The sequence below is a fragment of the Seriola dumerili genome, unplaced genomic scaffold (assembly GCF_002260705.1).
Source record: "Seriola dumerili isolate Sdu_G_001 unplaced genomic scaffold, Sdu_1.0 BDQW01000002.1, whole genome shotgun sequence".
NCBI classification, from domain to species: domain Eukaryota; kingdom Metazoa; phylum Chordata; class Actinopteri; order Carangiformes; family Carangidae; genus Seriola; species Seriola dumerili.
Genome location: NW_019174257.1, coordinates 1,611,170 through 1,623,836, shown reverse-complemented (window position 1 = coordinate 1,623,836; position 12,667 = coordinate 1,611,170). Strand labels below are relative to the sequence as shown.

At 42.4% G+C, this 12,667-nt stretch overlaps 1 protein-coding gene across 1 annotated transcript in view; it reads right to left on the bottom strand.

Annotated features, from left to right (window-relative positions):
• The window catches only part of LOC111218927 (fibrillin-2-like), a 65,299-nt gene extending 58,232 nt beyond the window's left edge, over positions 1 to 7,067 (bottom strand). The window contains exons 1-2 of the mRNA XM_022741454.1: positions 6,991 to 7,067; positions 3,505 to 3,824 (exon numbers count right to left, since the gene is read on the bottom strand). Coding sequence (XP_022597175.1) covers positions 3,505 to 3,683 — 179 coding nt within the window. The 5' untranslated portion in view covers positions 3,684 to 3,824; positions 6,991 to 7,067. The remainder of the gene's footprint in view (positions 1 to 3,504; positions 3,825 to 6,990) is intronic.
• Between the last annotated feature and the right edge of the window lie 5,600 nt (positions 7,068 to 12,667).

Sequence of the window (12,667 nt, the reverse complement as noted above, 5' to 3'; positions counted from 1 at the left end):
CTTTCATAACTCAGATGATTTGTGGCAAAGCTAATGTTGTTTGTGATCAACTATAGAAATAACTGTAAATCACACACATAAATAAGCTTGTGTAATGCCTTTATGTGGCATGCATATTATGTTTGTTTGATTATGTATATGTCAATGTGTGCAGCAATGTCAGATGTGGGAAGTAAAACTGATGACTAAATCTTTTTCATAGACTCTGACATTAAGTAGAAACCACTTTATTCACAGACCACATGCCAGTCAGTGGTCCAAGATAATCCCGTCTTTACAGCTCAGTCTTAGCCTGCACATATACAGTAATCATAAAATTCAGACACATAAAAACCTAAAATGGAACTTAATGCACATAAAACAGAAAGGGAAGCTGGCAATTGTTCACTCATCCCAAATATAAATTCTTCTCAAGTTTTTTTTTTTTTTCTTAGGTCTTTTTTTTTTTTACTTTCCTTTGTCCTCAAAACACTCAGATAGAAGAAGTTTGTCCAATGTCCTAAACAGTGAAATGCTTTTATTCCTTTTCAAATTAAACACATGCCAAGGCGGACTGTAAATAGAGGACCCTATCCAGACCATCAGTGTGGTATTGATATTATTCTGGAAGGGACATGAGTGACTAAATCTAATTCTCTGCTTTGGGGCTGACTGTCTGCCAAGTTAGCCAGCATCCAAAGCGTCTCTCCTCAGCAGAGCTGGGCAAAGCCGGGCTAAGTTAATAAGGCGGGTGGCTGCAAAAAGAAGTACTTGGCTGGATTCTTTCAACTCTAACAAATAAGAGATCTTATTAAACTATAAATATTCGACTCTTAGAAACATTAGAAAAAAAGTGAGAGAAATCAAAAGCAAAAATGCTCCGTCTCTGCCTCACACTTTCCTTCTCTGGTTCTACCAACCAGACAGTCAATCACCCATCAAGTAAAGCAGAGCAGGCAGCTGGCCAGCCAGCCAGCCAGGCTATGGTCTGATCAGATGCCGCCCTTGAGTGGACTGATGCCAGGCTGCAGTGTGCTGTAGGAGCCAATAAATCAGAGTCAGTCAGCATAAGACCCGGCACCATGAGAGACAGACCAGGGGATATGGAGCTCTAGCCAGCAAATAAACACTACACCCCAGCCCAAGGCCAGTGTAATGACCATCATTAAACTAACCTCCCTCCATCTCCCACACAGGGAATATGTGAAACCCATGATTGGTGCAACTCGACTCGACTGAGATGAAGATTATGGTAAGGCCCAAGCATGGGTTTGCACGTATTATAGTTTGTTGGGATGAATGAGTTGTAGTAAAATCTGTCGACTCCTGTGTAAAAACATTTGGCCCACACTACACAAAGGTTTATCAACAGCCAAAACACTCACTTACTCATCAGAAATGAGATTTCTTCACCCTAAGGCTTCTATCCAGAGGTGGTTGGATGTAGATGACTAATTTTACCCAATTTCAGATGAACTGTGATCGTTTTCAGCCAATGTCACTCAAACAGTAACTGAAAATAAATCCAACACATTAGGCCTATTTGCTTTGGCCAGCTTGTGCCGGCACATGGGAGGCACTTTAAAAGTTTCGGAATAATTCAAGTGACAGTTACTAGGCAACACCCAGAAATCCATTGAAAATAATCAAAAAGATGTTGAACATTTTGTCAAATAACTCCAGTTTGTGGTACTCATATTGGTCAGAAGCCCAGCGTGCAAACAGAGCTTTTTAGCCTTACCATACCCGGATGATGCTGTGCACTCTCATCACCTATTTGCTTCAGTACACAAAACTACCATTTCACCCCTAACACAGTAGTGTTTCCAGCTTAACAATGTAATGGAAAAAGTCTGCAGGCTTTTGTTACTTGTTCTCATGAAACCACACACTATTTGATGAGAATAATACGCTTTTGTGCAAGGTCTCCTGGTTTCTCTCTCCTGTGGCTGCACACTGTCTGTTAGTCAAACTGTGAATGTGAATTATTGCTCAGTCAGTAACATATATTTAATGTCTTCAGTTCAATGCCAATCGCTTAATTTGTGGTACCAGCGAACACTTGATGTGTCCAACAGGATAATGGTGGCTGTAAACAGTACAATGGACATTACAGTAGAAGCGTTGAAGGCCATGTTCATGCAGTCTTTTCCATAAAACATTGTAAATGCAGAGGGAGGACAGCTTTCTTTATGTAACATGGATAAATGCTTTCCATATTGACCAAACTAAAGGCAGACAAATCTATTTCTATTACGCAGTAGGAACCCTGGCCGAACATGTTTTCAGAGAAAACACCAGTTCTAGACTCTATGTGTGCCTTACCATGCGTTATTAATAAGCCTCAACTGAATACAATTCACCCACTTTCATTAGTTCTGTCCATCTCCGTCACTATCGCTCTCAATTTCTTCTTCATCTCATCCCTCATTTCCTCATGTGCTCTCCTTTCTTCCATATTTTTCCTGTCATCTGTTATTCCTTCTGCTGCTTTTGTCACCTACAGCAGTGAAACAAATGCCCCTTTTCATACCCCCCTCGGGTGATACGAATACCTCATTTCCTGTGGCTTGGCACTGGGGGAACCATAAGCTGGGACAGATGGGAGTATGATTGGAATAACTGATGCAGACACTGAAAACGGGCCCCAACAAAACATCCTTTGTTTTCGGAGAAGTGGCGAAATATACAGTGAAAACTCTTTGCTACACTGACATACATCCCACACCCAGATTCATGCTGTTTAGGTAACAAAGTGGAAGAGTTGGACTGCAGGAGAGAGAAGGGACGGGGTGGGGGGGGTGTTCATGCTTGCAGCTGGTGAGAGGTGATGTGATCCCTGTAGTTAATTTCACTAGATACCCCCCACATACAGACATTCAAATAAACAACACCTTTAAAAACATACACATGCATACATGTATGGTCATATGTACCCACACACTCCATTCTCCCCATCGCTTGTCTTAACTTAAAACAGGGGCCAGCAATATCCCCCACAGCAAGACCTGAACTACTTTCTCCAGCTTAACTAATACAGCCAGGGGAATTTGGGTCATGCTTTTCTCTCATCATCTCCTCATGAGATGTATAGAAAGCTGCCTTTTCCTCTCTTCCCATGAAAATGTCAATTTGCTGTAAATACACTGGGAGATTTCAGTGAGGCAAGCAGCCTGTTATGGTTGAACATGTGCTGTTTTTGAGAAAACAATGTGGTAGTATTCAGCAGCATAATTTGGTATAAGGCGAGCTTGGCCTCAGCCCAGGAAGCACAGCAGTTGAAGGAGAGCTGCCAGGAAAGCAGAGAGGGGAAAGTCGTTTATATTTTAAACCTTCTCCAGATAGAGCAACAAATGTTTTGAGTTGCGTATGCAAAACCAAACTCGATTCTCTTCTCTTCATTTCAGCACTCTTCTTACGAATGCGTCTACAGTGTAATATGAACAAAATCAATACCAAACTGTGTTACGCATTGCTGCTCATTTGGGTTTTCACAGTGACACACACATAGTCTCTCATCCCTACCCTCTCAGTGTTTCCTGGCCACGGCGTCGAACCCGCTGCACCTCTCTCTGGTCCACAGTGCCGGTGAAGCGGCTAGCTTGGTACGGCCCATTCCCAGTTTGACCACATGCCACATGGACCGCCGCAAGACACACCGCCGCCCATCCCAGCAGCACCTGAGCCAGCTTCCCTGATCCCATTGGCCCGTCTGGCTATCCCTCCAACCGCAGCACCTCCGTGTTACTGCTCACTCTCTGATTTCTCTGTTGAATGTGTGGACCCAGGCTGAGTAGAGGGATCTAGACCTGGATCCAGTCCTGGTGTGCACTCCAGAGTAGGGGCTGGACAGAAGAAGAAAGGGGACACATGAAACAACAAAACTTTTTTGTCAGATGTTTCCCCACAGCCCCGAGAGATGGGATCCAATATCCACAAATGAGTCCATGGAAATGGATTATAAATTGGCTATTATTTGACGCCATTAATTATATAAAAGCGGCTCCTTTTGCTGTTTTTCATTCAGCAGTCTTTTGGTTGCTTTAGTCAAGTTTGCACGAGTGGCAGAAGCTGAATGTTTCAAACATTTATCCGTTACTTTTCGCTAACAATTTAAACTTCTCTGCCTTTTTGTTAACTGGTTTTTAAGCAATCTCAAGTGTCATGGGTTAACTGACTCAGGTTGATGGGCAGCTTACTGGAGACTATGAATTTACTAGTTAAGTAGATTAAGTTTTCCACATACCTCCTGGCACCTACTGAAGTACCCCACGGGCACAAGTACATCTGTTTGGAAATCAATGATCTAACGGATCGAATCAATTTTATCCTCGTGATACAGCTGAAATCACCCTCACACATTTTCCAATCTTAAAAAATCTTGTAAAAAGGACATCATACCTTTAGTGGTTATATTGAGATAAGAGAAAACACATGAGTTGGAGGTGAATAAAGAAAAACATGCCAGAAAATAGAGACACTTCAGTCCTGACTTCCAACAATCTGTTTTCACTACTGCATTTCTAAGCAGCCTCATAAGTGGTTTATCACTCCACGGACACCAAATACTGTTATGTACTAACTGCAGAGAGAGAAGTCATAAACTGATTAGAGAGACATGCTTAACGTCCAATATCCAGAACTGTTGAATATTAAATTTTTAAAAAATGAAAAGAATTTTATTTTAATTGAAACATGTCTTAATGAGATTTTTTTTGCGCTGTGAGGTACTGCACTGCAAACAAGCCTCTCTGCTTATATACTGCAACACGTGCAATGTTTTAAGCATCATGGCGGTGCATTTCATTTTCAAGCCTCCATCCATCAGTGCATCCATCATGCTGCAGTATTTTCCTTCGTCAATGGTTCCAAAACTGGGGGTCAAGACCCCTGAAAAGGCAGCCATATAAATCTGAGGGGTAATGAGATGCACACATTATCTTTATTTCTTCTGACCTCTCTCCCAACTTTAGTTTTTATTGTGAAATACTGCATATGTATGCCTCCGTAGGGCTCTAAAAACTATTTACATAAAAAAAGGGGAACATGACTCATATTATGCCATATATGCAAACTGTTACAAGGGGTCATGAGTCATGAGCTTTGATTTACAGTAAAAGTTGGGAACCACTGCCCTAAATCATAGCCATGTGCCTAGAGGGAGCCAGAGAGACAGTGGAGGGAGGTTGGTCGAAAGGACAGGCGTAGGAGTTAAGTAAGATTTAAATGGTCACATGAAGATGATCAATTACCTCAAAAGACTCTCTCCATTGCACTTTTCACAGTCAGAAAGAAGAGTGGGGACATTTAACTATTAACAAAGGCCGATTACTCGTCCACATGAAGTCGCAAAATTAAATTACGCCCATTATCATTTCTTGTAGAATCTGAATTTCTGAATCAAATTATTTCAGATTTTCTAGCCCCATACATAGCATATATAGTCTTACCAGCCCATCCTAAGTGCATTAGGGTATATTAAATCGAAAAACATCCAGTGTCCGACTGGATTGGACAGCCATGAGGTTTATTTTCTCTTCTCCACCTCATTATAGACCACAGGTTTAAGAGTGAACTGAGGGCCCCTGGTGATATACAACCTCAGCAGACCCAGTCTCCAGCCCTGAAGCCATGGGTCCAACCACATTATATATCTGGGCTGGACAAAGAAAAGGGAAAGAAAAGAAATATGGCTCCAAATCCCTCTGACTCAGATAAATTTTAATGGAAGATGAGAGATAGATGAGCCGTGAACTCACTCCAGCATGCAGAGAAGAAGGGAACAAAACAAAGAAAAAAAAGTTGGTTGGCAAGGTGTTAAAGAAATGCTAATGTGAAAAGAATTGGCCATAATTATTTAATAGTTTCCTATTCTTAATGCCAACACAAATAACTGTTAAAATTTATGTCTGGAACAACTACTCTGTGATGACCCTAATTTATCAGATATCTATTGTATCACCCGATGCACATTTTTTTCTTGAAAACCAAATGATAAAAAAAAAAAAAAAAACATTTTCCCATTCAAACACGAAAAAAAAATAGCTGTGGTTGTAGCTGCTTGCAATAAGAGAAGAGGATGGAGGCGGGATCAATGTTGAACAAAAGAAATGCCTGATCAATTACCGAGTAGGAGCTCTGCTGAGGACTACTCCAAACTGTGCTGTCAAAATAAAGCAGGAAAGCATCCATCCTGCATTAGCGTTCACTCATCTAAACACTCAGGACAATACATTTGTTGTAATCGCACAGTAAAACATATGAAAGCACAACTTTACATTAGTGGAGGAATATGAATGTCAGATGCAAAGGCATACAGTGAAATAAGTTTACTGTAGATTCACTATTGAGATCCATACACACACACATACACATACACACACACACACACACACACACACTTCAAGTCCATGAAGCATATCAAGTTTCATCTGCTGAAAAATCTAACGCCTCTCATTAAGCAGGGTGTCTAATATAAGCTGACAGAAGGACAAATACGGTTTTTTCCACAATATTGCAGCACTGAAACGAGCTCTGCGTGTCACCGCAACTTTATGAATGGAGAAAAAAAAAAACGCAACATCAGCTCCTGCACGCTGAAACACAAGTTAATCCCAGATGGGAAAATAGGTTAGTGTGTGTTGTTTTTTTTTCCACTTTATTCGCCAGGAAAGTTTCTCCCAAACTATGAGAGCTCCAACAAGGCGAGCGATCAAACTGTAAAACGTGACTAGCCTGTCGTTTTTTTTCCATGCAGTTTCCCAAGAAAAAAAAAAAAAGCCGGTCAAACAAAATATGCAACTTCCGCGCTTCACCCACTTAGGAACAATTGTTAAATTTATCATCCACCTTACTGCAACTCAAACTTGCAACTTTAACTCTATCTACTGAACAGACATGCATTAAGAGATAATGCCCCGTGAAACAACGGGCTTTTCAAACAATAGTCACCATCAAAGCTATTGATGACTTGATTGTACTGTTGTCAGAGATCACTAATGCACACAATACCTTGCAACAATTCGGAGTGCCTTGGCGTCAAGGAGTCCAGAGTCGGAATTTGAGACAGGATATGTGCTCCAGGATGGAATATTTAACTGTAGCCTTGTGAGAAAAAGAGAAAAGTTAGGGAATTGCCCTGTTTGGGAGAGGGGAGGGGACACAGAGAGAAGCAGAGACAAGGAAAGAGAGAGAGAGAGAGAGGGGGTAGTAACGGACTGCACGACAAACCCACATTCCTCAAGACTCCTAGAGTTGTTATAACAGGGGCCAAGCAGCTAAACCTTCATACTGTGGCTAACATGGCTCCACTATCATCACCCTGCACGAAAAAAAAAAAAAACACCCCCTCAGGCTACCTGAGTGATGAGATAAGAGTCTCACCAAAAGTAAATGATCTTTGATGATTGCTAAGCAGCATTTGCATTAACATCAGGCTGTGGCCAACAATGGCAAATCAATAGGAAAACTAATGACACGATTAGAGCTGGAGCAGAGATGAAAACATTTTTTAAATCCACTGTGATGAGTTGCCATAGTTCAAGTGCTAAATCTAATGTCACAGCCTGTCATGTAGCTCAGCACGCTGCTTACATATGAATGCAGTCAATTTACGAATAAACGAAGTTAGCAGCAAAGCATAAAGAGCGTGTTACTCTGTCACAATGTGTTAAATTTACGCTTGCTGTTCAAGTAGTCCTTCTATTTACTACTTCAGCCCACTGGTGCTTGTGATTGACACATCCTTGTGCTTTGTTGCCACAAGTGCTGATAGGAAGTTAACATCGAGAGAGAGAGGCCATCTGGGTGGTATATTGGTGAGGACAGCTGAGCACATCTCAGATGTTGCTACCTACTGAGCTGATTTCACCACTCTCGACAGAAATGGTGTCAGCGTACCTCTACAGAGGAAATTCTCTTTGGCTTGAACAAAATGAGAAAAGCAACATGCTTGTTCTCAGTTCAAATGTATTGTTACTGTTACAAAAGTAATGCAGCTTCATTTCTAAACTTAATCAGACCACAACAACAACCGGATTGTTCTAGCATATTCAGTGTCACATTTACCCCAACCATCTGCGCCTACGAGTGTGTCCATTCAGACATCAATAAACTCTTGGGTCGTGGTCGGACAGGACATCCCATGATCGTCTTTTGAATCATGAACTTAATATACTTTGGTTAATTTGCTTCAAAGGTTAGTAGGGGTAGTAGTGGCTTTGATAGTAGTGCTATCAAAGCGAATGCTAAAACCTCTTTAAAAAACACGATTTGATTCCACAAAGAACCACCAGATGTTACATGGTACCACTAATGGTTCTGCCAGTAGAGGTAAAGAAACTTCTCAATGTTCAAATGGTTCTTCAGTCAGTGATGAGGACAATTTAGCCCTCAAAGGACCCTTGAAGAACCACTGTTTATCGGAGTGGAGACTTGTTAGTCACTTGAAACCTCTTTGGGGGACAACAAGCAGAGTCAGTGTTTACCAGGGACAGGGACTCTTGAATTGTCTCCTCTGTCTGTTCACACAAACACACAAAGGTTTCCTAAGGGTCATAAATACTTTTTTTTACACAATAGGGCATGATGTAGACTTAAAGGCTACCTGGAAATTCTCTTATATATCTTCCCTGGCATCCTCGGATGAACCTTAAAAGGACTGAGATGTTTTGTTGTGATGTCTTCGGCCAGTTTTCAAGAGAAAGATTAAAAAAGTTGGGTAATTACAACCATGTGCACAATGCTTTTTGTCTCCGCTGGACTTGGCATGATCTAAATTTACGAAACTGAATGTGGGGGATCAGGATTTCCGGAGATGACGTAAAACCACTTTTAATCATTAGGGGATGTCTTTAAATTTTACTTGAAAACATGAACATTCCCATGTTGTGGTCACTGATAAATGTGTGTTCAGCTTTGTTGCTACCACATGATTTAAGTAAGAGTGAAACTAACCAGGGAAATTCCCATGAAATCAGAATTTAGTTGTATTACATTCTACCTTGGAAACGGACACTTCCACACACACACACATCAAACACAACCAACTGCACGTTCGTACCCCCTCTCTTGAACAGGGCACTTCATTCCAATGGGGAACAAGCGGCACGCTGTGGGTCCAGCCTTCAACATGCAGCAGAATCAAGCAGTCTCACACTGACACCATGAAAGACTGGGATAGATGGGAACAAAGAATAAGACCCTTAAGGGGTTTCAGGCTCATTTGTGTGTGTGCGTCCTCCTCCTCTCTCTCTCTCTTTCCTCCCTTTCTCTCCCAGCAGTCCCTCCCTCTCTCCTCTAAACAGAACCACATTTCGCCAAGCAGTGATCTGGCTACAGTGAAATCACACCACTGTCTGTGTGCATTGTGCTTTCAGAGCCCGGGGAAATACTTTTACTCGCCCTCCCTTCCCCTCTTTCTCCTTGCACTCTCTGTCGCTCTCGCTCTCTCGCTTCCTCTCACTTGTCTCCCATGTCTTTCTTCCCAGTGTATACATTTGTATACACATATGTAAACACTCACACACACACAGACACACCACAAGGTAAATACATATGGCTTGAGAAGGGCTGCCTAAGTGAATGACCCAAGAGCAGCGTGCGCTCGTGATGTCACAGATTTTTCCGATGCTGGTCATTAAAGTAGAAGAGGAGACTTTTTCTTTTTTTTTTTTTGTTCGTTCACTGGTTTCATGTTTAGAGGTTTGGCTCTAGACTCACTCAAAAGTGCAAAACGTGCAACATGAACATGTGTTTCCAAGATAAGAAGTTGTACTGTCAGGTTTCATACTTGTTATTCCATGAAAGAAACATTGGTCCTCTTGAGACATGTGGCGAGCGTTGTGGTGACTACATGGGCTCACGTTGATAAAAGCAAGCTATTTGTTTTACATGGACCAGACTGCATTATTATTATTGCATGTGCCTGGCCCAGTCGGAGCAGGAGTGTAGGGGCTCGGTTGTCGCTGTGGTGTCGAGCTTGGGGTCCTTCTTGTAGCTCATATGGTATGAGAGATGACAAGCCAGTACAGAAACCAGATGGGGATTGGATTGTCCTCACATGAACACATAGTTACACACACACACACACATGTGCATAAAACCCACATATACCCTTTAAATCCTGCCTCCAACTCAGATTCCTTGCATGTCAGCTTTGAGAGGAGCAGGATACATTGTGATTGTGTGAGTATGTATAAACTCGAATGATCTGTACTTTTGTCAACACTTACACTTGTGTCGTAGTTGAATTCTTGAAGTGATGCCTGATCTCCCCCAGCACTGAAAGAGAGAACCAGGAGAGACCACCAAGTCCTGGTGGGGGCTTTCAGACTGTCTTTAGCCCAGCCAGGAGAGACATCACTGAGCCAAATCACTTCCATGACAGCCTCTCAGCAGGGAGAGATCCATGGCCAGAATTAGTCATACTGTTCTGCTGCCCATAGGGGTGAACCGGTGCATATGTGGGTCACTGAAGGCAGGACTGGACCGGAGGAGTTTATGTTGAAGGATTTAAATTTATTCCAAAAGCTGTTTTTTTATATGACATGCACAACGCTACATTCGCCATCATGATGTAAAATATAGCACTACTGAAGGTGGTTATTCCCTCTGTACAGAGGTTCCCTGAGAAAGACATTTCAACCACAAGGTTTCCTGCTTGAGAATATATGTAAGATGTTATGAACGCACAGAAAACTGCGGGACTGAAACAAAATCCTCCATATTGAAAATCATGTCTTAACACAGGTGGTGTAGGCCAGGGTTAGCTCATTGTTATACTTGAGCGTGGGAGTGAGCTGTCAGTGGGCTTTACGGATCTTTGAGATTTGCATTTTACTGTGAAACAAGAGGAGAAAAATTAGGAGTAGGCCGAATGATGTCTTAAAACTGTGATATGAAAAGGAGTTTCAGACTTTAGGCAAGAGTTGCTTGAATCTGCAGGGTTAAGGACAGAGACGCTGGAGCACAAATAGAGGATAGGACTCTGGTTACTCTAAATGAAGCAATAATGATCATTAAAACCCTTGGATAGTGGAAAAACACTAGGAATCGTGTTGTCCGTGCACATCACTGATTGTCACGGTTCCCTTTTTCCACACAGAATTAATTCACTGTGTGTCTGTAGTGCAGTACGTTGGTATAGAGGGTAACCTTAAGGTCATGGGATACATAATGTGTGTGTGTGTGTTTGTGTGTGTGTGTGTGTGCGTGTGTGCGTGCGTGCATGTGTGCGTGCGTGTGTCTGTGTGTGTGCGTGTGTGTATGTAGTAAGGCGGGTCTGAGGGATTAGAGGTTGGTTTCATAGTGTCATCATGGTCTTGGGGTTTGTGGTTGGAGCCTGCAGGGTCAGGGTGGAGTGTGGCTGGGTCTAGAGATGGTCGTCGCTGGGAATCTTGTGGTCAGCTGGTGTTTTTTTTTCTGGGTGGATGAAAATATGATCACTGCCACACACACGTAAAGACATATAAAGCCACACAAACAAACAAATGCACACAAGCTACTGAAAATGGAGAGCTGCAACCATTGTTGTAGACATATAGATATCCTCACGTGAATGAACAACTCCCCCTGACCTCATGCTTTTTCTCAGCCTCCTGTTCCAGTTTTTCCTCTGTTCAACCCCGTCTCCTTTCCCTCTCTCACACTTCCTCCCATACCTCTTTTTCCATCTTTCTTTCCATCAATTGCTTACAAGGCAGGCATTTCTTGCCTCACCTTACCCGGAGCGCTGCTCTTTTCGGCTCTGTAAAGACCTGGCCTTGTGCAGCTGTGCTGCCCCGATGATGCAGTGGGAGAGGAATGTAGAACTTCAAAGTATAACACGAGTGGAGACAAAGAATGGCAGTGTTCAGAGGAGATGAGAATATGTGATCTCATAAAACAGCACACAAACACATTGGTCCATTTACGCAAGGTTAGGCTGCAGAGGATGAGGAGGGAAGGAGGAGGGAAGACCTGCCTCACATGTCCCCTGCTTGCTTTGTGGGAACCAGAGGAGGAAGAGGCGGGTATACACGTGATGTTGCTCTCCGGTGATAGAGCACATTGTAACTCTGCACAGCTCGTCTGGCCATGGTTAAATGACTGTTAAAACATACAGTGGGGAGAGGGATGGGGAGAGGTTTATGTGTATGATACGACTTAAGCTTGGAGGACTCTGGTTTTAGTGGGCCATGGAGAAAAACCTTCTGGATGAGCGTTTTGAAATTCCATAACCCTTGTAACTGCAAAAGACAGAGGTTGGAGTCCCTAAAAAAAATAAAGAAATGAAAAGTCGAAAGAGGCAAGGAGAGAAATGTAGCGAGATTCCAAGAGAGCGGAAAGAATCCTCAGACTGCTTGCTAACAGTTTGAGGGGCTAATGGCTTTCAGATGTGCACAACGTCTTTTATATTTTCAAAGGAGCATAAAATATTCCCTCTCAGAGGAATCCAAACAACGGCTGGAATTCAGAGAGTGAAAATTCACAACAGCAGTTAGAACTAAATGTTTATCTCATGTTCGCTCATCTTACAAGTATTATGTGTCTTACATCCACAGACAGGCCTGTATGTTTTTTTTGAAATCATCTTTCAGTTTTGGGTTCCATACTTTACTGTTATGTTGATGTTTTCTCTTTGGGATTGCTGTAATGGGTGCAAGAGGCAGGGCGGGGGTGGTGTTCTCCCTGTTTCCTGTTCAGACCT